We start from the raw sequence: 26,951 nt of genomic DNA on the forward strand, positions 1-26,951 counted from the left end.
ATAATAAAAGTCTTTTGCCGTACGCATTGTGGGAGGTATAAATAGAAAAGTTCACCATTTCCGCGCCAAAATTTCGAAAAGCCCCGCCATCTCTCGAAGAGAGTACTAGAAGTGTTCTTCGGCGAGGGAAACAGCAGATCGCGAATCAGCACAGGAAGAACAGGATCAATCCGTTCTTCCACAATCATGCTTCCATGGCGACCTGTCATCGCTTTGCCTTCACACACAGGAAGGAGGAAGTAGGAACGATTTGCCTTCTCTGCTTCTCCAACCTCATCTCCGATCCCCTCTCTTCCAGTTCTCTCGGGCTTTTTTCTCAGCTTCCATTACTCCGCACCTTCCTCACTTTCCACTCTCACTTTATCGTCCCTTCCTTCGTCGCCGTGCTCTTCTCCTACGACGATGATCCCATTGCTTGCCAAGTCACCGGTCTTGTTCACAAGCTCTGTGATGTGACTGAAGCCGATGGTGATGGATCCATTTGCGATAATTTCATTGCCGGAGTTTTGGATCGGCTTTCTTAAGCCGTGTTGGCGTGGAGTCCTCGCCAAGTGTATATGGTAATGGTTTCTGTGTATGTTCTGTATTTTCGTTGTCGAAAGAGTGACGGATTTTTATTATTTCCTTGTAGCTTCATTGTTATGGAATGCTTTTAAATTATCGGACAAAAAAATTCCATGACCTAATTAAGAACAACGATGTACTCGTATGAAATCTTCACATGCAGCGAGGAGAAACGTGGAGAGGTCCTCTATGTTCTGTACAAATTGTCCACTATTCAAATTTACTTTTTAGTTTTCCAACTTCTGGTCTTATGCTCAGTAATACAGTAATTGACTTCTTAATTGAATTATAAATTTATAAAGTTCTAACATAAACGTAGTCCCTTCAATCTTGCAGGAACCAAATGTACGATAAAGAATGATGGGGTACTCAAACAGACAGAGAAATCGAACATGTGTTTGTGGTTGACGATCAAGGAGAAATTTGTGAGTATCTTATTCACTTGATTCAATCAGATGCACACAAGAATAATATCCAACGAAATAGAGTTGCTTTTCTAGGGCTTTAGCAGAGAAAGATACCAACTAATCTTACCTGTACTACCCATTGATTCAAGTGAAGTAATAACCGTTAAAAGTACATCAAATTTACAACAAACAAACATATAAAACTCCCCACTGTAAAGCCCTCCTGGTTGTTAATGGCGGTCAAATCCCTAGAAAAAATTGATACAGGCACATGCACACCAAGCTATTTTATCTGGTTTTCAGTACCATTCCCCCCTGGTTTTCATAAACTAGATCAATGAGTTCTTCATAAGTCCAAACTTTACTTTCCCTACCCACAAGTTCCAGGGAAGCGTATGCCTCTTCACAGTCTTTAAGGAACCTCCCTTTTCCAAATGCAGCTAAAACAAGCGAGTCGGTGTTTATTTCCACAGCTCTGGATAGCATGTTCATCCTTCTCCATGCCTCTAAAGTTCTGGTTCCATCAAAACTTTTGTTATTTGCATCTAATAGAATTCCAATGGTTACTAGATCAGGTTTCACATGTCTTGCTCGTATCTCAGAGAACAGTGTTCTGAGCCGTTTAAAATCTTTCATTTTCAAATAAGCTAGAAGTAAAATGTTTGCAACAGTCACATTCCAAATTTCTTTAGCTTTGTCCATTTCCTGAACAACAGAGTCCATACCCCTTCGACTTGATAGACAAGCATGTGATAGAAGAAGCAGGCACCAAACAAGATCTGTCTTCCCAGCTTTTATGTGAAGATCGATACCCAATGTCTCTATTCTTGAATACATATGGTTCTGAATATAAACTAGAGCCAACGTTCTGATTAGATCCTCCTTCATATTGGTCTTTGAGTTCAGGATCCTTCTGTAGAACATTTCCATTTTATCCAAGATACCAAATTTGGCATAAGCTTCCAACATGGCAACCAAGGTAGAAGACTGTAAATCCATTCTTTTTGAAAGAATGCTTCGGTATAATCCTTCCATCTTTTTAAGCAGACCACCTTTGGAGAACTCTCTGATAAGCAAATTGTAAGTTATGTGGTCCGGAAAACATCCATCCAGTTCCATCTGTTTTAGACACTCGATCATCTCATCGTACATTCTATATTTTCCATAGGCTTCAATTAGGCCATCATAAGTATCAGTTTCTCGAGTCATATTGATTTCTTTCATCTCATCAATGAAAAGCATAGCAATTTCAAACTTACCCCTTGCAGCAAAACCATGGATGAGCGTATTGTAAGTACCCAAAGATGGTCGAAGGCCAAGACTTTTCATATCTTGAAATGCTGATACAGCATCCTCCATAAGACCATCTTGACTCAATAGAACTATTACTTTCTCATAGTTACTCTCACTGATGCGCGACCCCTCGATGCTCTTCCATGTATCAAATAGCTGCACAAAGTTTCAAAATTTCATTGGTCACAGGCACTAGAACTTGCAAAAAGCACTTACATCCAAGCCATTATAAAGATCTTAAATGGTAATCAACAATCAACCCCTGTAGCATCCCGGAAAAAACCGTAAGAAAATACATTGTGATTTGAAAAAAGTAGGATATAAGAATCTTATTTCTATCAACGTTTCCTGGTTTACAGAAGATTAATGTAAAGCTTCATTAACACAAGAATCTTTGCATTCTATTTTGGTAGTTTGGGTTTTGGGGCTTTCGCTCTTGAAGTTTCTCAGTTGGATTATTGATTTTTGGAGGTCTTAGCTCTCTTGTTTGGCTCTTTTTTATTCTTATGTTCAACTGTTGTGGTTGGAGTTTGCTTCGGAGTTGAGCTTTAGTTTGATGGGTCTTTTAGTTTCTTGGGCGTGCTCCTTTGTTTGTAATTGCTTTAGATTTTGTTTGTTTTCTGGTTCTTTTCCACTCCGCTTATGAGATTGATTTGAACATTTTAGCATAGAATTAAATCGTTACATATAAAACTAAGAGAAGCCAAAGAATATTTGAATCTAAAATCTTAGAGACAAGCCGCACCTTAAGGATTTCATGGGATCTTGAAGCATTTCTGAGGAATTTAACAACGAGCCAGAAATGGTCTCTGTTCCAATCTCCATGGTGTCTAAGTAATAGCAAAGGACAGGAATCCCTTTTCTGGAGGTCGGAGAGCAAAGCTTTTAGGGTATGGTGTTCGTGAAAAGTGTCGACTAATAGAGTCGCATGCTTTGTAGGACTATGCGTTGGAACTGCGCGAGTGGGTAGGGATAGAAGAAGCTTGGTGTAGGGCTCTGGGAGTGGGATTCTGGAGGAGAGGCAGCTGCTGCCTTTATTAAGGTCAAAAGGGTGTGGAGAAGAAGAAGGGTGTTTGGATCGGAGTCGGAAGGGGTCGTAACAACAATGGAGAACACAAGTTTCCATCGGGACGCTCATAAGCCTCCACCCTTAAATCTTAAATCTTAAAGCTATTAAAAAAAAAAAAAAAAAAAAAAAAAAAAAAAAAAAAAAAAAAAAAANAAACTTTAATCGTGTAATTATATTAATCTTCAAAAAAGTATGATTGAATTGTATCCTTGGATGGGTTACAATTAAAAAAAACGAGTTAATTCAGTAATCCACCCAAAATTTAAATTTTTCAAAAACTCCATTCATCTCAAATATTAAAAAGAAATTTACAAAATCCAATCTTTATAAGCTTAATGGGTTTTTATTTTTGAAAACAAAACAAAATTTACCTATCTTTTGATGAAAACCCCTCGAATGAGGCTTTTGCGTCATGCTCGCTCATTTTGATTCTTCTCTCCCTTGCGAAGAATACGCACCTTGGCGTTGAGTCTACTATCTTCTGCAACTGCAAAACCACACTCTCCCTTCTTCCTCCCGACGAAATGAGTTCCCAAGGAAATGACCCAAATTCTTCTTTGCCTAAACCCAGCCAACTCGAATGCAACCTGCGTCAAGCTCTCGCCGGCATCCAAAACCATTGCTCTGGGGTACTCCACAACCTTTCCAACCTTCCGCCCTTCAATCCCCCTCTTTCCCTCAAATCCCAACTTCAATCTACCTTCTCGAGCCTCCAAAACCAAGCGAAACGTGCACTTGACTCCAGAATTTCAGCCTTTGATCCCGTTGCTAAAAACCCGGTTTGGGCTCGGATTGCTGAAACTGCGAAGACCCCTCGCCCATATGCCCGGCCTACTGTCGCCTTGTCGACGGAAGCCATCGAAGAGCGGCTGGCTGGTATTCCTGTTTATGCCCTCAGCAATGCGTCTGAGGAATTCGTCTTGGTTTCTGGTGCTTCGACTGCAAAATCTCTGGGATTTTTTTGCTTTAATAAGGAGGATGCAGAAACGCTGCTTGGGCATATTGGAACAGTGGATCCTTCAGCGCAGAACGGCTCCAAAGTGGTGACCGTTGCCTTGAATAAAGTGGGTATTACTAATTTCCGCTCTGTTTGGTGTGGATAAGAACTTCTCGTGTTTCCAACCCAATTTTGTTGGTTGTTTTCGCAGGTTTTTCAGCTTCATGTTAATGGGGTGGCCTTCAGATTGATTCCTGAGTGCTCTCAGGTGAAAAACGCTCTGAGTGTAAGTTCTCTCTCGCTCTCTCTATCTCTCCTACGGTGTTAATTGGAGGGCGGGAATGGTTTTTGAATTTAGTTTCTCTTATCTTCTTTTTTCTTTTAAATGTCAAATACAATTTCTGATGCTTGTTTCCTTTCAGTACCGAAAGTCCTTTGCTGTTTTCCTTTATATACTTGTGGCTGAGGCCAATAATTCTATCTATACGCTTGTCATCGTCTTTGTTTATTATGTTCTTGTTTGTACATTAACAATACTATTTTGCCTGCGTAGGAAAGAGAAAAGGCTGGCATTTCTGATAATGGATTTCCTGGGGTCCCTGTTTTCCAGGTTAATTTCTAACATTTCTAACTCGAAATTGGTATCTGTAATTCATTTGTTGATCACTATGCAGTTCACGTTCAATGGTAGAGAAAGCAGTACTGGTAGAACACTGCCAACCTTTTACTTGGGTTGTATGGACCTTATTAATATCAAGTGTTTTTGAAAATTATGTTCTCTTTGTTTGGGTTTTCACTTTTCAGAAGTACTTTCGAAATCTTCCTTTCTTAAAAAGTGCTTTTGAAGTCTCAGTCAAATTTCGAAAATAAGAAATAGAAATTTGAAAACAGTTTTAGAAGTAAATTAGCAGAAAATGTTAAGAAAATAAGCATAACTCTCAAAAACTTAAAACTAGGAATAAAAATGCCCAAAATTTCTGTTTTTCAGTAGTGCTGCAATCTTTTAATTATGTTGTTGAAATTAACAGTCATGGTAATGATTTTATGCTTTTTCTGAGTATGAGATTACTTATTGCCTTGTTGAAAGCTGTATGACTATATTTTAACATTTAATTAATTCCATAAATTTTAATTCTCATCTTTTTTTCCCATTGGTTGAACGCTGTAATTGAGTTGAAAGATGGTAAATTAACTTTTTATACCAATCCTTTTTCATTTGTTTTTTTTTTAAAGATTATAATTGTTTATGATGCAGAACTGTATGACTTTGAGAATTTAGTTGTAATTGAATCCATTTTTGTGCTGTTTTAATTGAAGGCTCCGAGAACTGTATTACTGATTCTGTGGCTGTTTCACTATGCCTCTTGGTGGCTTCTTGCCTTGAGGCAATCGTGAGACATGTTGCCTCATTTTGTGCTTTCAAAATGCAATTTGTAGGTTACTGCATTCAAAATAGGCAGCCAAATCACATGGAGTTAGAACTCTTCTGAGCTGCCTATTTGGGGAATCAACTATACCTTCAAATTTTTAGATTACAAAATTTTGAAATTAATGGACTTAAATGTTATTCCCGATTTCAAACTTAAAGAACGCATAGCTATATGAAGGTTTTTTTTTTCTTCCCAGTCATTGTTATGTTGTATGCATGGGTTTGTTTTTGTTTTGATCTGGTTAATATTACCTTGTTTGAGGATTTCTAAACATTTGGGACTGATATAATCAAGTTTATGCACTTTGCATAGTCGAAGAGCTTGATACTGAGGAGCCAAAACAAGAGTTACCGTCCTGCCTTTTTCAGAAAGGTCAGTTAAGAAGGGTAGTTTTCTTGACCAGGGAGTACCATTTTTACATGGATTCACTGTTGTAACTCTCATTCTTGGATTTTTTTAGGAGGATTTGGAGAATTCTCTAAAAAGAGCATCTCAGGACCAAAATCAAATGAATCCTGCCCTCCGACCTGGGGATGTACAGGTATAGCTCTCTGTGCTTCTTGGTACTGAAGCATGTTCCGTAGATGGGAACTTTAACATTTTTTTTCTCAATCTTGTAGGTTGCTGCTTTTGAAGACATTATAAAAGGAATGAAGGTGAGAAGCCCAACTCTTTTTTATTTTCTAGATACTCTCTTATCAAATAAAGTTTCATGGAACACTCTCTCTATCTTCTAAGAAACTACTCTATTCCACTGTCTTTAAATGTTTGTCAAGAGACAAATAATTGTATACCTTTGTTTCATTGACAGGATAATTCTATTTCAACATGGGATGATGTAGTCTTCATTCCTCCCGGATTTGATGTTTCAACTGACCCCAAAAAACAGCATTAGGCATCCGCATAGGAACTGAGATAGTTGCTGCCAAATTTGTCTCATCATACAAAAACCTTGTATGGATACAGTAGGGTACTTAGTTGAGGTAATATCTTGATGCTTCTATAATTTCTTTTAACCTCTTTAGTTTGTTTGTTCTTGTTCATTTTGGCAACTATTTTATTAGAACTTTTTTGTTTCTTGATTTTAAGAATAGATACGAATTTTGGCAACATGTTTTAGACTATCCTTCTTTAAAATTGTGCAAACAAGAAACAAAAGCATTATGGAACTAGCCTTTTAAGCTGCCAGCTCTTGCCACCTTAAAACATCCCTTGGTTGCTCTTGCTACCTTAAAATATCCCTTGGTTGTTGGACTTGACAATGATTTGGGTATTGTTTCTTAGGTTCAAATGATTGGAAGGGAGGGGATCTTTTGTTACATTTGTGTTAAGAGAAGGAATCCCACCAAACTCCACGCCTGGTTTGTTGCTTGTCTCTGGGGTTTGGTAGTGTGTGTGTGTGTGTCTACATGCTCTTTTGAGCTGTATTCAATAATTTATATCATAACAATATCATAGCCTTCTGCATCCTTTTCTCTGGTAGCTTTTATGGAATGTCTACATTAGTTAATATATTTGCTGCTCTGATTTGGATTTTGGATCACTTTTTCTTTGTTGTAGTGAAATTGGGAGGATGTTTTTCTTAGTTGATAGTAGTTTTAGGCTCCATTGAAGCTTAATATTGACATTTTTTGTTTTAAAAGACATGGGCATTTCTTAGTTGATAGTAATATTTAGACTCTTTTGAAAGTACCGAGGAGTAATAGTCATGGGAGCAAGTGAAGTTATTCCCGAGCATCATTTAATGGGTTAAGATATAGATAATCATCAATGTTACCTCTCATCTTAGGTGAGACAAGGAATTTGTTACTGTTCAAGTTCACTGGGAACGAAACATTTCTTATAAAGGTGTGAAAACCTTTTTTTAGTATATGTGTTTTAAAATTATAAGTCGTAATAGGTCAAATGGACAATATCTGCCAGCACAAATAGTATTAGAGTCATATACTGGGCCCCAAGAATAAATTGAGATATTTCACATCAGTTTGAGAGGGGAACGAAACATTTCTTACAAGAGTGGAAACTCCTCTCTAGCAGACTTTGGGTGTTCTATTTTTTATATATTTTAACAGGACTACTTTTTCTTCTCTTTCAAATAATGATTCTATAGAATTGGATTAGGGTTAAAAACCAATTAATAAGTTAGAAGAATAAAATAATGTTATACTAAATTTAAATTGTAAAGTTAGAATATTAATTGTAATTGTTAGTGTTTGAGTGAGAGAATAATGATGAAGTGATGGGTTTCAATATTTTACATTAAATCATTGGGATAAAAAAAAAAGGTGATTAATCAAAAGGGAATATTAATTGCATCTAATCCTCCAACTTTGGTTATGATAATCAAATATAGGGTGTAGGGTCCAATTAGTGCCTCAATTATGCATCACTCTTTTCAAAATCCCTATTTTTTTTTTCCTATCAATTTTTATTTTAATTTTTTCATTGTTTAAAATATTTTTTTTTCTAAATTTATCAAGATATTTTTGTAACGANCTATCAATTTTTATTTTAATTTTTTTTTTATAATTTTTTAAAAATAAAAATAAAATTTATGGGTTTATGGAAGAAAGCATGGGCTGAAATCAAGTGGGTTGACTCATAATTTGGAAGCAAAGGAAGTGGCCAATGGGGAGCCATGCAGCAGCCAGCTGTCAAGTTCTGATTGGATAGAACAGGAATGATTTGTGGTCCAAAGCTCACTCACTCCCGACCTTTATTCTCCCATGCCAAAACCCGTTGTCATCCACCAACACCATTTTTTTTTTCTAAATTTTATTTCAAAAATCAATTCAAATTAATTTGGATTTTAGAATTATGGTTTAATATTAATGATTTACCATCATGAATAAAACTATTTTACATAATTACTTAAAATATCAATTACAAACCCTTTCAAGAATATTTAAAAAAAAAAAAAAATCCTTTTACATATTTACTTCTTTACATTACTCCCTAAAAAGTTTTTAAAATATTAACCAAAAAATAAAAAATAGTTTTCACAAATATATAAATATGGTGTAGGCATAGGCATAGGCATAGGTAGAGGTATGTGTGAGGGTTACACTCACTCAATATAATATACTAATTCTAGGAAACTAAGTTGAAAATGTCAGGCATTTCTCAGATGTTTGTACTTAGTCTCCAAATTTCTAAATTCAAGATACAAAACCTATTAAATCAAATATTAAAATATAGTAATTTTATCAGCGTAAGCTCCTAAACAAATTATTATTATTCAATAAGACGACATCAACTACCACTGTGTGTCTATTCTAAAGCCGATTCAATATAGCATTGTTATAAAACTGTTAGCCACTGTTGGATGATGAAAGTCTCACGTCCACATAGGCTAATTACATAGATAGGCTAATTTAAGGAATAATTATGAGTTTATAAACAAAAAATACTCTCTCCATTCTGAGTCATTTTGGGGAAGCTCAAAGCAAAGCCACAAGAGCTTATGCTCAAAGTGGACAATTTCATACCATTGTGGAGAGTCGTGTTTGTCTAACAGCCACATCATAGCACTCGAACCCACTCTTTTTTTTCTTTTTCTTCTTTTTTTTTTTAACTCACTATTTTACTCCTAAATCTTCCATTTTTCTTATTGTTGTATTTCCTTTTTTCTTTTNAAAAAAAAAAGGGGTAATGTATTGTGTAGTAAAAGCCCTTAAAAGCAGAAGGTTTAGAACGTACTTTAGAGAGAGCCTCTAATCTGCCGCGCTGTCACCACCTTCCCTTCCCTTCCGCTCTTCCTTCTTCTTCTTCTTCTTCCTCTTCACGCGTCCCCCACTCCTCTCATTACTACTCAATCCTTCTCTTATAAATTCCTTTCTCCCTTTCTCAGACAAACCCATCTTTCCTTCTTCCTCTCTCTCTCTCTCTCTCTCTCTCTAGACGGCCATGGCCTACGGCTCCGCAGTGAAGAGCGTGGCGTTTTGGTGGGTTCTTCTTATGGGGGCTTTTCGTGCTTACGGGGGAAGCTTTTATGAGGATTTTGAGATCACTTGGGGCGGAGATAGAGCTAAGGTCTTCAACCGCGGCTCCCTTCTCTCTCTCTCTCTTGATAAGGTTTCTGGGTCTGGTTTTCAGTCCAAAAAACAGTACCTCTTTGGCCGGATTGATATGCAGCTTAAGCTCGTCGCCGGTAACTCCGCCGGCACTGTCACCGCCTATTATGTATGTCTTTTCTTCTTCTTCTTCTTCTTCTTCTTCTTCTTCTTCAGATTCCTTGGAGGGAAGATAACATCAACTGTTTTAATCATTATTCAAAATATTATATAAAAAAAAAACAAAAAAAAAAGACGTTTTTTCTTAAAGAACATCACGGGATTTTGAATGTTTGAACGTTTTTTCTGTTTATGAACAGTCAATTTCAAATAAAGTAATACACGTATTTATCTACAAAGTTATGTTTGAATTGAGTTGAATATAAATTAAATAACTAGGTGGATAATGGTAAAGATAAAATAAATATATATTTTTAATATTGTAAAAGCTAAATTAATAAAAATACCCCTAATGATACTAGAAACTAATTAATACGACAAAAATAGTCTAATAACACTTCAACCCTTTAATGTTATTTTGAAAAGTTAGTACTTTTTAAATGTGTAATAAAGGTATTTTTTTAATTTAAAAAAAAAATTAAAGAAGTTTTAAGGTATTTTTGAAATTTTTAAAAGAAGTTTAGAGTATGAATTAAATTCTATTTTTGAAACAAAATATTCCTAATTTCCATCTAAAAAAATTCAATATAAAAATATTTTTTAAAGGGTTTTTTTATAAAAAAAAATTAAGGATATATATATATATATATATATATATATATTGTTAATTTAGCCTCAACTAAAAGAAAAAAAGATATTTAAAATTATAAAATTAAAAACAAAAATAGGCATACTTTTGTTATTTATAATTAAAAAAGGTAAATGTAATTTTGTTTTATTGCTTTTTATGAACTAAATTTTGACTAATCATTTATCCTTCACGTGAATTATATATAGCTATTTAATTTAAACAAAATTAAAAAAAAAAAAAAAAAAATAAATGAATAAGAAAAAGACAAATTAAGTCGATTATTTATTGACATTTCAGATCATAGTAACAAAGAAATTGATGTAATTAGCGAAATCATAGTCTTAAATCACAAGGCATAGGCTGACTTTATGGGATTCTTTTGTCCAAAAAAGTGAAGAAATGATGAGATAGGAAAACAGTGAATTAATTAATTAATTAATTAATTAATTTTGGGATTTGGGGTTTGGGGTTTGGGGTTTGGGGCAGTTGTCTTCCGAAGGGGCAAGCCATGATGAAATTGACTTCGAATTTCTGGGGAATGTAAGCGGTGATCCTTACATTCTCCATACCAATGTGTTCACTCAAGGAAAGGGAAACAGAGAACAACAATTCTACCTCTGGTTTGATCCAACCAAGAACTTCCATACTTACTCCATTCTTTGGAATCCTCAACGGATTATGTAAGAACAACAGTTTTTCCTCTTATTCTACCTATTTCTATGATCATCACAAGATTTCGAAAAAAAGTTTAATCATATTTTGGATTTCTGTTCATAATCGTTTTCTACTTCAGATTCTTAGTAGACAACTATCCGATTAGAGAGTTCAAGAATGCGGAGGAGATCGGCGTACCTTTTCCGAGGACTCAGCCGATGCGAATCTACTCCAGCCTTTGGAACGCGGACGATTGGGCAACCAGAGGCGGATTGGTCAAAACCGACTGGTCTAAAGCTCCATTTACAGCCTATTACCGCAACTTTAACGCCACCGCTTGCACCGCCGCAGACTGCGCTAAATCCTGGTCGTCCTTCTCCGGCTCCTCCTCCGCTGCCGAACTGGACGCCTTTGGCCGTCGCCGCCTCCGCTGGGTCCAAAAGTACTTCATGATCTACAATTACTGTACCGATCTCAAGCGCTTTCCTCAAGGCCTTCCGCCTGAGTGCAATCGCCGATCGAAATTCCTCTGAGAGTGAGAATGAGATGCTCTAATGGCGGCAGCGGAAACCACTGTTCTTGATCGAAATCGAAACGTATCTCGGAAGATAGGCAGTCTTGATTAGGGCTTTTTCTATGTTATTGTCTGCAGGTGAGGTCTATGAAGCTTCATGGTCCTTCACTGTTTCCTACCATGTATAAATGTTGCTCTAATTTTTCTTTTATGTTTATATTATATCAAATAAAATAGTTAGAATTTCCATGATTACCCCTAATAGCTCAAGACCGAATTAGAATCATTCTCAACAAACCGTGAAAACGGGGTTGTGGGAGAGCAATACAAGCGTCGTGCTGCACCTTAGATGGCGAGCGTCCAGTAGCCGAAAGCATCACTAGCTTACGCTCTAATTCGAGTAGCATGGGGCACGTGGAATCCCGTGTGAATCAGCAAGGACCACCTTGCAAGGCTAAATACTCCTGGGTGACCGATAGTGAAGTAGTACCGTGAGGGAAGGGTGAAAAGAACCCCCATCGGGGAGTGAAATAGAACATGAAACCGTAAGCTTCCAAGTAGTGGGAGGAGACCAGGACTCCGAGAGTTCATAACAATTGATCCCATTTTTTTCAACGGGCTCTAATAGAGACCAAAAAAATTGAATGAACGATCCAACCGTTAATTAAAAAAGTGTTACATAAATGATCCGAAATCACATCAAAACGAGCGTGATCATGAAAATAATTTATTTTCTGTTACTCAATCATAAAAATTTTAAAATTAAATAATTTTAAGTTGGGTCGGTCTATAGGGATATCAATATTAGGTAGCTAATTCAATCAAGTTGGGTTCGTGTTGGTCTGTAGGAATATCGATATTAGATGGTCTGTTGCTTAATAATAAGAAAAGTTGGGTTCGTGTTGGTCGGTAGGAATATCAATATCAGGTGGTCTGTTGTTCAATAATAAGAAAAGTTGGGTTCGTGTTGGTCTATAGGAATGTCAATATCAGATGACTAACGTAACGTTTAAAAAAATCTAGATAGGAAGCTCTATAAAAAGTAATATTCTTGAAAATAGAAAAAAAAAAATTAAAAAAAAAAAGGGGGGAAATTAGGAGTTGGTTGAAGGGTAATTTTGAGGGGGGGGTATGAGCAACCGAATTAGGCGCCGGAGTGTGGCGTCCCACCACACCATACACTATTTCATAAAAATCTCTCCGCCTTTCTCTCTCGGAATTCTCTCTCGGAATTCTCTCTCGGAATTCTCTCTCAATCATCCTAATTTCGAGATCCATCCATCCATTCAATTTCAATTCAATTCAATCCCATCTCCATTTTGTTCCAATCCAATTCATTTCCTCTCCAATTCATCCAATCCCACCTCCACCTCCACCTCCACCTCCAAATTCCCTCAACATTCATGGCGGATTCGCCACTGAAACCGCCGCTCCAGAGGCCCCCAGGCTACAAGGACCCAAGCGCCTCCGGTAGCTCAGCCTCCATCCCGGTCTCGAAGCCGCCGGCCGCCAGAAACAAGCCCCGTCTCCCGACCTCGTACAAGCCGAAGAAGAGGAAAAGCAGCTGCTGCAGGCTCTGCTGCTGCGTGTTCTGTTTCCTAATCCTGTTCCTGATCGTGGTGGTGTCCCTCGCCGGCGCCCTGTTCTACCTGATCTTCGACCCCAAGCTTCCCCTGTTCCACCTCCTCGCCTTCCGCATCTCCTCCTTCAAGGTCGCCCCGACCCCCGACGGGTCCTACCTGGACGCCCAGGTGTCCATCCGGGTGGAGTTCAAGAACCCCAACGACAAGCTGGCGATCAAGTACGGGAAGATCGAGTACGACGTGATGGTGGGGCAGGCGGCGGAGTTCGGGCAGCGGGAGCTGCAGGGGTTCACGCAGGGGAGGCGGAGCACGACGACGGTGAAGGCGGACTCCGGGGTGAAGGGGAAGATGCTGGGGGTGGAGGACTCGACGAGGCTGGTGTCCAAGTATCAGAGTAAGGCGATGGAGGTGAAAGTAGAGGCGAGGACGGCGGTGGGCGTGGTGGCTCAAGGCTGGGCGGTGGGTCCCATCCCCGTCAAATTGGATTGCGAGTCTAAATTGAAGAATATTGAGGCCGGTGATATGCCTACATGCAATATCAATCTACTTAGATGGTATGTTCTTCCTCCCCTTTTTTTTTTCTTTTTAATTATTATTATTGTTGGAGGTTCAAAGTCCCACGTCTCCTTAATTTAAGGAATAATCATGTGTTTATAATCAAGTAATATCATGTGTTTATAATCAAGTAATATCATGTGTTTATAATCAAGTAATATCTCCCCATTGGTATGAGGCTTTCGAGGAAGCCCAAAGCAAAGCCATAAGTGCCTATACTCAAAGTGGACAGTATCGTACCATTGTGGCATGAGAGCCTAGACAGTATCGTACCATTGTGGCATGAGAGCCTAGACAGTATCGTACCATTGTGGCATGAGAGCCTAGACAGTATCGTACCATTGTGGCATGAGAGCCTAGACAGTATCGTACCATTGTGGCATGAGAGCCTAGACAGTATCGTACCATTGTGGCATGAGAGCCTAGACAGTATCGTACCATTGTGGCATGAGAGCCTAGACAGGCATGAGAGCCTATGCTCAAAGTGGACAGTATCATACCATTGTTGAGAGTGGCATGAGAGCCTATGCTCAAAGTGGACAGTATCATACCATTGTTGAGAGTGGCATGAGAGCCTATGCTCAAAGTGGACAATATCATACTATTGTTGAGAGTGACATGAGAGCTCAAAATGGGTAGATAGGCTCTCACAGTACCATTGTGGCATGAGAGCCTAGGCCCAAAGTGGACAGTACCATTGTGGCATGAGAGCCTAGGCCCAAAGTGGACAGTACCATTGTGGCATGAGAGCCTAGGCCCAAAGTGGACAGTACCATTGTGGCATGAGAGCCTAGGCCCAAAGTGGACAGTACCATTGTGGCATGAGAGCCTAGGCCCAAAGTGGACAGTACCATTGTGGCATGAGAGCCTAGGCCCAAAGTGGACAGTACCATTGTGGCATGAGAGCCTAGGCCCAAAGTGGACAGTACCATTGTGGCATGAGAGCCTAGGCCCAAAGTGGACAGTACCATTGTGGCATGAGAGCCTAGGCCCAAAGTGGACAGTACCATTGTGGCATGAGAGCCTAGGCCCAAAGTGGACAGTACCATTGTGGCATGAGAGCCTAGGCCCAAAGTGGACAGTACCATTGTGGCATGAGAGCCTAGGCCCAAAGTGGACAGTACCATTGTGGCATGAGAGCCTAGGCTCAAAGTGGACAGTACCATTGTAGCATGAGAGCCTAGGCTCAAAGTGGACAGTACCATTGTAGCATGAGAGCTTAGGCTCAAAGTGAACAGTACCATTGTAGCATGAGAGCCTAAGCTCAAAGTGGACAGTACCATACTATTTCGTTGGTGTAACAATTATAATTATTATTTCCATTCTTTTTAATTATTTTGGATTAAAAACATCTTACTTAAATATTTTAAATATTAAATTTATAGAGATGTTTTTCCTTTTTTAAATTATATTAAAAATATTCTTAATTAATATAAAATATTTTGAATAAGGGAATAATGGTATATATTTTTTATTGCAGGATCAATATACGTGGATGAGGTTGCAATTGCTCGGAAGTCAATTATATTATATTATTTATTTTTATTGGGTTGAATATTTTATTGGAACTTTTTTCTTTTTTTCCTTTTTTTAATCGAATTAATTTTTCTTAAATATTACGACTTTAGAACGTCAAATAATTCTTTGACTAAATATATATTTGTTCTAAGTGTGAAATATAATGAAAAAAAAGGAAAAAAAAAAAAGAAAAAAAAAAGAGGGTTTCATTTAATTTGTACTAATATAAAGGGTGTTTATATTATTGTGATTATAATGTAAAGACAATGTAATTTGTTTTTTATTGATATATTTAATTATTCTTATTATTCTTTTAAACAATATTTGTATGAAGTTATTATTTGGATTGGAAAAAAAAAATTATTGAGAGATATGATAACTTCACCTTGGCATGGGACCTCGAGGGTGACTGTCGAGATTGAGTGGCTGAAAAATTGTCATTATGCATTCTCTCAACTAATTGTTTTGATTGTTTGATGATTTGTATTTTGAGAAGAAAGTGAAAATATATTCTAATTTTTTTTAGAAATTTTGAGAAATAATTATCAACTTTTTATTTATTTAAATTTTATGAATTATTATAGAGCTAAATTAAAAAGGGTTAAAATATAAATAACTAAATGTAACTATTAATCTATAAGATCGAAACATCCAAACGTTAAATACTAAAATATATATTTAACAATTTTTACGAGTTTCTTATCCTACTCCATATTTCAAATCGAAGGGTGATATAAAATCGTTAGCGGCGCATTCATCGTAGTTAGAAGCTCCAATTCCGTATCAAGGTCATGGTCGATATCGTCACTATCATCAATATTATCACTATCATCCATATCGAGAATCAATTTTAACATAGAAGAAATAAATTATAGCGACCTTTTAAATTGTAATGACTAATTAATAATTAATTAAAGAAATGAGTTGATGAATTGTTTTTATACTATGACCTTCAAGTTTTCAAGAACCGTTAAAATATAAATTCAAACTTCAAGAAGTAATTAGATATCAATTTCAAACTTAGGAGATCGGAGGATCATCTTCGTCGTCGACTCTGACACCACCAATTCCGGCGATGACAACTACGTGGCCGGCCACGCCGATTAGATCCACCTCCACAATTCGCCAACAACGGAATCTGCTACTACCGGAGGAGATTGGAACTTCCTCAACGAAAATCGTTGACGACCTCGCAGCCCTCCCGGCGGAGAACCGCGAGCGCGGCGGCAGAGATGAGATGGAGTAAACTACCAGCCGCCACAGACGACGGTGTTTCGCGGCGATTTGTGGGACAGTGTGGAGGATTTGGGCAGAGTTCGTGCCATGAAAATGGGATGTGGGAGACTTATTTTGAAGGAAGAGGATTCATTTTGTGCATTGCATTGCATTTTGTTCAGTGTGTAAATATTAGATTCTAACAAAGAGTTAATAAATATTTCTTAAAATTTATAATCCAAACCCATATAGTTTGGACTTCAATTGATTGAGTGTTTTAGAACATTTACCTTCAATCAAATCTCCCTTGAATTTCTAAAATGAATGTTGCATCATCCTTCAACAATGTTGGTGATAAAATACAATCATAGATCCATCCAATCCATGGTGTGAAAGTTTGAGCAAAAAAGTAGTAATAAGTTTCTAAATTCTAGGGCTCTACACATCTTTTTATATTACTTGCGCTATAATATGGCAAGTTCAGTTGTTCACAACTTTCATGGTGGTCTTTGTAAATCAATACAGACTCACCAAATAATAACTGCTTCGAGATTAGAAAGAATCAAGAATCTGATCTACGATCACTGGAAGCCTCTGCTAGACTCTCTGGGTCTGATTTTAACGATGGAGAAGGCAAATCCACAAGCATCTGAGGAGGAGCAAAATACATGTGCAGAGACATCATGCACACTATAATCCCCAGGAAAAGCTGTTTCATAAACAAAAACAAAGGCTATCAAATTGAGGAAGTAAATCTCTGTATGCTGCTTTTGTTGGCTTTTGTTAGAAAGTTCTCAAGTACGTGCATATGAGTGTTCCATGGTATCAGAGCCATGCCCTAAACTTAGCCATGTCAATAGAATCCTCTAATGTTGAACAAAGGGCTCCAAAAGAAAAAGGAGTCGAGGCCCCTCGAAGGCATAGTAAAAAATGACTAAGACTCCAAAAGAAAAGGAGTCGAGCCTTGATTAAGGGGAGGTGTTGGATGAAAGTCGCACATCGGCTAATTTAGGGAATGATCATGGGTTTATAATCAAGGAATACTCTCTCCATTGGTGTGAGGCCTTTTGGGGAAGCCCAAAGCAAAGCCATGAGAGCTTATGCTCAAAGTGGACAATATCATACCATTGTGGAGAGTCGTGTTCATCTAACTAAGTCAATAACTTTCATTGCTATATAGGATGAAATTTATGAAGGTAGAGATTGTTGTATTCCTACGATCTCTCTTAGAAGAAGATACTAAGAGAGTCACCCGACACGCCTCCTCTTGTTTTATAAAACAAAGGCTAGTAGTATTAAAGGTAAATGTTGAAAATGACGAAAAAGCCATTTTTGGTATGGGAGGATTGAACTATAACAAGTAGCACAAAACAAAAAATGCTGGAGGTAAGTTGCCCCACATGCAGTCTTCTTCTTCTTCTTCTTCTTTTTTTTTTTTTTTTTTTTTTTTTTTTTTTTTTTTTTTTTTNACATACACGCAGTCACAAATTTGAAAACTGTTTTTTGCAATTTGCGTAATAATTTACCTTAAATCAAACATTAAATAACTACACTACGAACATGATGGCTCAAGATGTAGCAGCTATATGGCAAGAAGAGCGTGAAACAAAGGAAATTTATAAACCAGTTTCATAGGCATCTGAGTTCACCTGCAGTGTCGGTCTGAAGTTAAACAGATGCACGGATAAGACAGTCGTCAGAAGCATTGCCATTGAAGTAGAATACACCTAGATTATTGAACAAAAAGAACCACAAGTATTACAAGATATGAAGCACAATGATGGCTAGCGAAGTATATAACACGAAGCCTTTATCGAAGATAAAACAGGTACCTTAACAATATTATCGGCATATTTCATCAGCCATGAAACCAAAAGCCCAGTAGACCCAAGATTAATAACCACCATCCAGGTAGTAATACTGTATCCGTTGAATATACGTTGCCACCATGGACCGTTCTCAAATCCACCTCTAAAATCATCCACGACAAGTCGTGCCATATTAAAAATAGACCCGAATCTGGAAGACCACAATCCAAATGATACTAATGTTAATGCATTCTAATCACACGAATAAAGTTGAAAAACTGATGACTTCTTTAAGCACTACAAGGAGCCATTGGTCTTCTAAATCCGCTTATGAGAAAAAATGAACATAAACTTAATTCTTGGAAGAAAATCATATTCTTCATTTTGAAAATAAAACAGCAGATTAAAAGACAACTAAGAGTAAGCAACCTGATAAATATAAAAGAATGGGTACCTACGTGTATAACTGAACATTCTGCCAGTATAAAGAATCATTATTTTTCTTCATCAAGAATTCTGTATAAATGCCTGCTAATGCTGAAAGACAAGCAGAAAGAATTCCTAACATGTATCCTTCAATTGGTGATGAGAGAAGAGATTCACATGAAGCCTCTCCACATCCTTTTACCTGAATAAATGAAAAATTACAAAAAGAAAGAAAAAAAAACCCATTAAAATTTATAGAAAATATCAATAATTAACTATTAATTTGGAAAAAGGGAGACTAAATTAAGACCGCAGAGAAAGCATAGGAGGCTAAGAAGCCAACAATTCTATAACTATTGGATCCCCAATTTCCAATATGAACTACATAAAATAACTAAACTAAACAGATTCTGATTTAAAACATACTACAACCTGAAAAACATTCTACGCAGCTGCAGCACATACTAACTAAATGGGCAAAGTTGACTTGTTATGACTTTTCGAATTCTGTTGTTAGGTTGTTAGGTTCAGGCACATCATTCCTCTATCAATATTAACTCTCTGTTAGTTAGCTGAGCACTCTCGTATATAATATGGGCTGGCGGCCAAATTAGAGAAACAATTTTGTTGCTCGTGAATTCTGTTCCCTTCCTGGGTTTACAGCAATGTTGCTGGGCCCTTGTTCAACCTCTCTGCCGCCTGGAACCTGTAGCCTTCTTTATTTATTGCTCTTCATATTAGGAATTACATCCATTTCAGTCCGTGTTCACAGCTAGTTTTTCCACCCTTCCACTATCAGTGATGCCAAGATAGGTCTAGCCTTTAGTCAGGAAATCATAATTATCTGTAATATGACTATTCTTATCACTCTTCCCTCCATTTCTCATCTATCTTACTGATCGCCGAAGACATCTCCAAGAGTAAATTTATTTCCATGAAATTCCCATAATTAGTAACAAGTCCATAAGCCAGATTTGAATAGAAGTAGAAGTGTCGTTCTTTTCAAATGCAATACCTGGCTTGTGGTCGTCCCAACTGCCAACAGAACAATAGCCATCCACTGCAAGTTCGATAGCTTCCTCTTTAGGACTAGCCTAAATCAGGTAATAGAAATATCTGCTCTTATGTAAGAATAAGAATCCAAGAAATGATACGCCTTGATGTAACAGTCATTTGTATATGGTAGAGAATCACCTGAACAAAATTCCAGTCGTGACAATCTTCAAATTCCCCATTATCTGGTATGTGGATGTATCTACATACGTCAGGGTAGCAAATTGAACATTGTTGTGGATCAGATATATAATTGAAGGTATCGGATATAAACGAACAGTCCTCCAATCAGTGGTCATTTTCGGAGGAGGAGATTTCTGGCTCTCTTTCCACAGAAACATACTTGACACTAAAAGCTACAAATATGTATTCAGATATAGATTAATGATACAAAAAGTAAAGAAAATCACATTGCTTCAAGGAATGGAAATCACCTTAAAAACTTCTGCAAGAAAGGGGACGGTCGCATAGTCATATTCATATCTACCATTACTTTGTGATAAAGTAGTTAAAATTCCCTGTCATACATAGAAGGTGAAAACGATTCGTTAACCAGAGTCTCTAAAGCATCAAAAATGAAAAAGGAGACCAGATTCTAATTAGAATTGTGACGATAACTCATCGCATCAAGTAACTAAATCAATCGAAGCTACTACACCATAGCTTAACAACACAATCAAAATTTCTACACAACTAACAGAACATTCTGCATCCATGTTGTTCGAAATGGTGATTGAAAGTAAGAGGCCGATTTTCAAATTCTGTTGAGTGAACCGAGAGAGTACTGATTTGAAATCACAAACCTGAGAACTGGTGAGTACGGTAAGAAGCAAAGCGACCATGTACCACTGCATTTCGAGCAATCTGCGCAGCAACAGAGATCAGAGATGAGAGAAATCTAGGGCTTGGCGACAGCGAAGAATTCCAGAGCGTAATGGCGAGAAATCGAGATGAGGTGACGAAGGAAAAACGCATCCGGAGGAGGAGAGGCGGAGTACGCGGGTAGATGAAATTGAGATCGGGATCTCCTCATCAAAGAAATTGAGATTAAAAAAAAAAAAAAAAAAAAAAGNTTTATTAAAAAGAAAAAAGAAAAAAGAAAAAAAAAATGTTTTTTTTTTTCAGCCGTTCGAGTATTAATTTCAGAAAATATATTAAATATAAAATGAAAAAAATAGTTACGTTAGTGATATTTTTCATTTTGAGTATAAGCTCTCGGGCTTCCCCAAAAAGTCTCATACCAACGGTATCATCCAACACCTCCCCTCGACCCTGTCTTCGAAGAGGCTCGACTCATTTTCTTTTGGAGTCATTTGTTCGACATGACTCTGATTTCATGTTAGATGAACACGACTCCCCACGATAGTATGATATTGTCCACTTTGAGCATAAAATCTCATGGTTTTGCTTTGGGCTTCCCCAAAACGCCTCATACCAATGGAGAGAGTATTCCTTGATTATAAACCTATAATTATTATTTAAATTAGCCGACGTGGGACTTTCATCATCAAACATTGATTGCATTCGATTAAATTATTAAAAAACGTAATGTATACGAGATATATTGAAATATATTTTTAAAAATAAATTGCCTTCAAAAGAAAATTTAAAAATTGCAAACAATAATTAAAAAAAAAAAAAAAAAAAAAAAAACGGTAATATTATAGGACCTAATGGGCCGGCAGGAGTTTTTTTGTTGGCCCAATAGGGAATAAATGTCAATTTCTCTTACATTTTAAATTGTAGTAGTTGAATCATGGTCTCTCTCTCGTCGGACTTTCTGAGCGTGGTCTCTCTCTCTCTCCCTTGTTCTGATCTCGATTAAATCGGAAATTTCACCGATTCCGCCGGAAATTGAAGTGCGAAATTATTGATATCGACTAGGATCGCATTATCTCTTCACTCTACGTCATCAGATTCGGAGTAAAGTGTATTTTACTTCGTTTTCTCGGGCGTATGATCTCCTAGGGTTTGATCTCCATCTTTCTCTCTCTGTCTATCCAATTTTTATTCTCTTACAGCGATTTGCAAGATTGTATGGTTTTTCTGCATCATCATAAGTTTTGGCATTCGGTTGACTGTTAACCTTACCTACAATTTTCATTGAAGAACTCAGCGTTCCAAACTGGCGATGTCTATGAAACTTGGAAACGTATGGATGTTTCTTCTGCTACTGGAAACACGATTTTCAAATTTTTTTTGTTTTCAATTTATTTTTCAGTTTATGACATTTTCTCTTGTGGAAGAGGTTTTTGAGTTCTAAAATTCTAAGACTTTTAACTGATTAGTGTTTATCAGAATTGGTAGATGAACTACTCAACGTTTGAGCTATTCAATATTTCTTTTAATCCTCTCTTAAAGACTTTCGTTGTATATAGATGTACAATACACACAGCAAATGGCAGGCAGCCCTCGCCACTAAAGTACGGAGATCATATGTTAGTTCTGTGTAGCATTTTGTTCGCCTTCGAACAACTTATCTATTTGTTGTGTTTGTAGTTTGTATTTGAATGAGTAATCTATTTGAGTTTCCTCAGTTTAGCACGTGGTAGTTTTTATTTTTTTAATGAAAGCCTGTGGTAGTTTTTCTTTGAAACTCGTTCTATGGAGAATGTAAGTCATGGCTACCACTTTAATTCTCTAATGTAATTCATATGATCTTGTAGGTATTATTTGTTACTTTCTACTACAATGCTCTGTCTCCTCCTCTTGTGAAAATTTCCATCACAAATGTGACTGTTTTCAATATAATTTAAATTACAGTATCATCTTTCCTCGTAAATTGATCTAAATGTATTGTTCTGACTAGTCTTTGTGATTTATTGTTGCAGGATCCAATCCTTGCCCCTCTTGTTATACTACTTCTATTTGGAAAATGAGATGGGAAGAAATTTTGAAGGTGATTTTTCCGTTGCTGGAAGGTGTGGACCTTGCTTCCTGCATGTTAGTGTGCAAGCAGTGGAGAGACATAGCTCGAGATGATTTCTTTTGGAAATGTTTGTGCGCCAAGAAGTGGCCTTCAACCTGCAAAAATCCCGATCCTCCGACCAATACCTACTATAAATTATATCAAAACTTTTACAAACGTCCCAATAATCGACGTCTTCTCCCTCCTCGACTTTCCTTTGATGATCTAGAGTTTTTTATTGACATTTGGAGTGAAGACAGATTAATCTTCTCAGAAGTAGTTGCAGGTCAAGTCCTCCAGAGTGGTATGAAGCCACCACCTGGTACTAGTAATGTGATTAATTATCACCTAGAAGCCCCAGAGTTCAAGATGACACTACCTGTTCAGCCAAGGTTCTCAATTCCTATATCCCATACTGTGAGCGTATCCGTGCTCGTAGGACGCAAGGATTCCAATAAAGTTGCTTGTATAGTCAACAAATCTGTATTTGATTACATTGATCGAACATCATACAGGACATTGGCTTTTGACTACCTTGATTTTTCACCTCTCTACCCATTTGTCTCCGGAATCCGAGCATGGATCTCATTGCTTTTCTTGGACGATGGAAATGATGGCATAATTGATGTTTTTGGAATTGTAATGGATTTCTGTGATGCTGCAAACACAAAGGATGAGGTATTATGGCTTTTGGACTTGCTTGATTGGAAATGAAGGGTTACATTTTCTGGGAAAGAACATTCAAAAAGAGTTGGGGCCACATGGTGGTCACCAAGTATGAAACTCTCACATCGTTGCTGAAACCGTCGCCCTGATTTTTCTGGTATCAATTATTACCTTACTTGTTTATTGTCACTGTACATAATTTTTCAACTCCTTTCATCAATAAATATGAATGATTTTCTTTTCATGAACTTATGTTTTCGTAGTTTATGTGAATCACCTGCATTTTGATTCAGACTTAAAAGCCATTTTCTATATTGCTAGGCTTATTTCTTAGCAATATATGTATGTACATGTGTTTGTCACACTATGTAGTTTGTAGGAACCGAAGCAAGGGGAGCTCATAGCCGCTCTCTTAGGAAGGATTAGAGCCAGTCCATTCATTAACATGACCTGTTTTATACATTGTTAGAGCAAGATAGTGCAATAAGAAAGAGGGGAAAAAAAAAAAAAAAAAAAAAAAATNCCACCAATTATTTGTCAATGTCATCAAGGAAAATCTGTATCCGAGTGGCCTATGGATGCGAAATTAGGAGCAACTTTAATTGATAAACCATGGCATAGAGAACCTTTAAGATAGTGTAAGATATGGTTGAGAACTTGTACTGTGATTGGAGGCTATGAGAATTGACTCAATTTATTTCAAACAAAAAGTAATATCTGGGTTAGTGGTAACAAGATATTGTAGATTGTAGAGAAAACCCGAGTTGCAGAAAATCAGAGTAGGGTGATTTATAAGAAGAACATCTGTTGTTTACAAGGTTTTCCTTGTGCAGGGGTGATGGGGATGGTTAAATATTGTGTATCGAGCTAAGCTAGCTTGTAAATTAGTGATATACTTGGGTTGAGTTAAGATAATCCCTAAACTATCCTTGGGAACTTAGATTCTTACAATATTACAAGGACCACCAATGTCATTGATTGTATATTTTGATGGTAGCTTTTTTTAAACATCATAGAGTTTAAGTTAAGCTGATGACAGTTATAGTGTACTTTCATAGATGGCTATAAACATCATGCCATATGAAGAGAAATAAAGCCATATTGGACTTGGATGGAATGGAATTGGAAAATTGTAATGGGTGTCAAAATTGGTTGGATTATTTGCAACTATGCCAAACGTCCTATTCTTTTGTAATTTCGTTTTCTAACCCATTTATCACGTATTGGTGGACATTTATCATTGGTCGAGCATTTTTACATCTGTCACTAATTGACTATTTCTATGACCATCATTGATAAAGATGTTTAACATTTCTAGATGTCTATCATTAATTGATCGTTTTCATGTTTATTATTGAGAACCAATTTTTATGTTTATTCTATCAATAGTAAACTCTTTTTATGCTTATTACCAATCATTTTTTTTGTGTTTGATACACAAAAACGTATTATTGATATACTATTTCTACGCCTATCAATGATAGATATCTATTAGTGATATTAGTGATACATATAGGCGTAACAAAAATTATATTATCTGTATATTTGTATTCAACAAGGGATAGTACGCCCATTGATCATTGCATTGTAATTTGAGCCGAAGCTAGTGAGGTTCTAAGCGCCTTTGGGCGATATTGTGGCTTTCTAGAAGATTCACATTCGAGTCTCAAGAGATTTTTTTTTTTTTTTGGGATTTGTGATAGTTTATTATTCCTTGAGTGTCTGTTATTGTTATTCCTTTATTTGGTTCTTGATAATCCTTTTGCTATAACTCTTTTCCTGCCTGAATTATCGCATCTTGGGATGACTTTGGAGAGAGTTTCTTAATCAAGTATTTTCTACCAATGATGTAAAGGATATCATGACATTTAAGTAATGAGAGAATGAATCACTCAGGGATCCGTATGTGAGGTTTAGAAAGTTGTAGCAAAAAATGTGGTTTGCCCTATTGTGTACAGTTAGAAATGCTTCACAAAAGTTTGAACATAGTGATATGAAACTCTACTTAATTGGATTTATTTGTGGTCCAAAATCAAGATGATTTCATCGGATGAAATCAGACTTCGAGAATTCAATCTAACAACCTTGTTTAAAAACAAGATTTTTAAATCTAAAATATCTAAGAACCCCAAAACAATAAGAAATCAACCCCAGGAAAAGATCGGATCGAGATTAGAATCACTCCACAAGGAATGATATGCCTCCGTTTATATCACATGGTCTCACCAACCTCAAGTGGTATATGTGAACCCTATCTCTCCATTCATACATCAATATCATGTCTTTATCAAAATTGGTTGTACCAATAATTCCAAGAGATGCGGAAAGTTGTGGAGGGCTATAAACCATACAAATGGTATCCCATGGTACGTTGTTTTCTCCATAGTTTTTTTTTTTTTTTTTGGTTAAATAGTTATCTTCATAGATTTTTTTGGGTTAAATTATAATTTTAGTTTTAGAACGTCTAAAGATTTTTTAGTTCGAATGTATAGAGATTTTGTTAAGTTTAGATTTATTAAGTTGGTGTTTAGATGGTACAAAAAGTCGATATGTTAAATCTAAAGATCGAACTATCTTGAATTCTCCATCCACCAGCTACAGGTTGGGATTCGACTCCCTTTATACGCGACGAAGAAGACAGATTCAACTAGATATGTCTTGCTTTCATGAAGTACGAATATCTTCTACGTGCTTGCCTCTGAAAACAAAATTGTTATGGGAAACTTCTCAGCCAGTTCCTCAATATCGTCCCTCCTTGGGGCCATTTTGCTCCTTCAGGTATTCTCGTATCCTTTCGGCTACGGTGCTTGAAAATATACGTACACGAATGGTTCCTAGACATTGGACCTCAAGTGGAAAAGGTTACACTTCCATATTCTGGCAATTACAAAAGACTTCAAATTGCTGTAGGCAAAATAAGGGAAGATATTCCGCTTGGGCTCCCAGCTTTGGACAGTGTTATTACCATCTTGTTTTACTACAATACCAGCAGCTACGACACTTCTTGTAAGATCCCGCATCGATTAAAGAGGGGAACAAAACATGTTTATAAGGGTGTAGTAACCTCTCCTTAGAAGACGTGTTTTAAAAATCTTGAGGGAAAACCTGAAAGTAAAAGTCCAAAGAGGATAATATCTGCTAGCGGTAGGCTTGAACTGTTACAAATGATATCAGAGCCAGATATCGGGCGGTGTGCTAGGGAGGATGCTGGCCCCGAAGGTCGGTGGATTGTCAGATCCCACATCGATCGGAGAGGGGAACAAAGCATTCTTTAGAATGGTGTGGAAATCTCTCCCTAGCATACGCAAACCTTAAGAGGAAGCTCGAAAGGGAAAGTTCAAAGAGAACAATATTCGCTAGCAGTGGGCTTTGGCTGTTACACTTCTGATACTCATTTAGTCGTCGACAGTTGAGGTTGTGAGGTATAAATTTATCGAGCAACAAATTGGCAAAGCGTGTTGATTAAAATAGTTGCTCTGCTCTCTCCAAGCAAATTCAGATAGCCAGTACCAACAATGGAGAGTTTGAGTCATGTTGTGCCTACATCG

At 37.0% G+C, this 26,951-nt stretch overlaps 6 protein-coding genes across 12 annotated transcripts; 4 read left to right on the forward strand and 2 right to left on the reverse strand.

Moving 5' to 3' along the window:
- The first annotated feature begins 88 nt into the window (after positions 1–88).
- On the forward strand, positions 89–7,243 carry LOC111778489 (protein TIC 22-like, chloroplastic). 4 transcript variants are annotated; one of them, XR_002812554.1, is made up of 10 exons: positions 89–560; positions 884–989; positions 3,783–4,397; positions 4,482–4,556; positions 4,824–4,880; positions 6,013–6,072; positions 6,161–6,241; positions 6,321–6,356; positions 6,512–6,683; positions 6,985–7,243. XR_002812554.1 is itself a non-coding variant. In XM_023658346.1 (9 exons), the coding sequence occupies exons 1-9, from the start codon at positions 466–468 to the stop codon at positions 6,593–6,595; spliced, it is 1,209 nt and encodes a 402-aa protein (XP_023514114.1). In that variant the 5' UTR covers positions 89–465; the 3' UTR covers positions 6,596–6,812. The 4 variants fall into 4 exon arrangements, 1 of the variants encoding a protein (XP_023514114.1); XR_002812555.1 differs by having other exon boundaries at positions 457–560; positions 901–989; XM_023658346.1 differs by lacking the exon at positions 6,985–7,243 and having other exon boundaries at positions 6,512–6,812.
- LOC111778488 (pentatricopeptide repeat-containing protein At4g14190, chloroplastic) lies at positions 1,083–3,417 on the reverse strand. The gene is made up of 2 exons (XM_023658345.1): positions 3,010–3,417; positions 1,083–2,420 (listed from the first exon to the last, which is right to left on the reverse strand). Exons 1-2 carry the CDS (start codon positions 3,400–3,402, stop codon positions 1,260–1,262), a joined length of 1,554 nt encoding a protein of 517 aa, XP_023514113.1. The 5' UTR covers positions 3,403–3,417; the 3' UTR covers positions 1,083–1,259.
- A 2,098-nt stretch (positions 7,244–9,341) lies between the features above and the next one.
- LOC111779281 (xyloglucan endotransglucosylase/hydrolase 2-like) lies at positions 9,342–11,926 on the forward strand. The gene is made up of 3 exons (XM_023659397.1): positions 9,342–9,882; positions 10,990–11,183; positions 11,297–11,926. Exons 1-3 carry the CDS (start codon positions 9,607–9,609, stop codon positions 11,688–11,690), a joined length of 864 nt encoding a protein of 287 aa, XP_023515165.1. The 5' UTR covers positions 9,342–9,606; the 3' UTR covers positions 11,691–11,926.
- A 977-nt stretch (positions 11,927–12,903) lies between these two features.
- On the forward strand, positions 12,904–15,471 carry LOC111779220 (NDR1/HIN1-like protein 6). Its single transcript, XM_023659316.1, has 2 exons — positions 12,904–13,808; positions 15,290–15,471. Exons 1-2 carry the CDS (start codon positions 13,075–13,077, stop codon positions 15,306–15,308), a joined length of 753 nt encoding a protein of 250 aa, XP_023515084.1. The 5' UTR covers positions 12,904–13,074; the 3' UTR covers positions 15,309–15,471.
- A 1,356-nt stretch (positions 15,472–16,827) lies between these two features.
- LOC111778113 (CMP-sialic acid transporter 1) lies at positions 16,828–20,870 on the reverse strand. 2 transcript variants are annotated; one of them, XM_023657768.1, is made up of 8 exons: positions 20,633–20,870; positions 20,264–20,347; positions 19,971–20,185; positions 19,792–19,870; positions 18,809–18,978; positions 18,375–18,561; positions 18,192–18,269; positions 16,828–17,251 (listed from the first exon to the last, which is right to left on the reverse strand). In XM_023657768.1, the coding sequence occupies exons 1-8, from the start codon at positions 20,681–20,683 to the stop codon at positions 17,105–17,107; spliced, it is 1,011 nt and encodes a 336-aa protein (XP_023513536.1). In that variant the 5' UTR covers positions 20,684–20,870; the 3' UTR covers positions 16,828–17,104. The 2 variants fall into 2 exon arrangements, with proteins under 2 accessions (XP_023513536.1, XP_023513537.1); XM_023657769.1 differs by lacking the exon at positions 20,633–20,870 and having other exon boundaries at positions 19,971–20,178; positions 20,264–20,350.
- A 713-nt stretch (positions 20,871–21,583) lies between these two features.
- Positions 21,584–23,651, forward strand: LOC111778041 (F-box protein At5g39250-like). 3 transcript variants are annotated; one of them, XM_023657652.1, is made up of 3 exons: positions 21,584–21,798; positions 22,496–22,561; positions 22,661–23,651. In XM_023657652.1, exon 3 carries the CDS (start codon positions 22,705–22,707, stop codon positions 23,449–23,451), a length of 747 nt encoding a protein of 248 aa, XP_023513420.1. In that variant the 5' UTR covers positions 21,584–21,798; positions 22,496–22,561; positions 22,661–22,704; the 3' UTR covers positions 23,452–23,651. The 3 variants fall into 3 exon arrangements, with proteins under 3 accessions (XP_023513420.1, XP_023513419.1, XP_023513418.1); XM_023657651.1 differs by lacking the exon at positions 22,496–22,561 and having other exon boundaries at positions 21,584–21,981; XM_023657650.1 differs by lacking the exon at positions 22,496–22,561.
- The last annotated feature ends 3,300 nt before the right edge of the window (positions 23,652–26,951 follow it).

This window comes from Cucurbita pepo, chromosome LG17 (assembly GCF_002806865.2).
Source record: "Cucurbita pepo subsp. pepo cultivar mu-cu-16 chromosome LG17, ASM280686v2, whole genome shotgun sequence".
Classification (NCBI taxonomy): domain Eukaryota; kingdom Viridiplantae; phylum Streptophyta; class Magnoliopsida; order Cucurbitales; family Cucurbitaceae; genus Cucurbita; species Cucurbita pepo.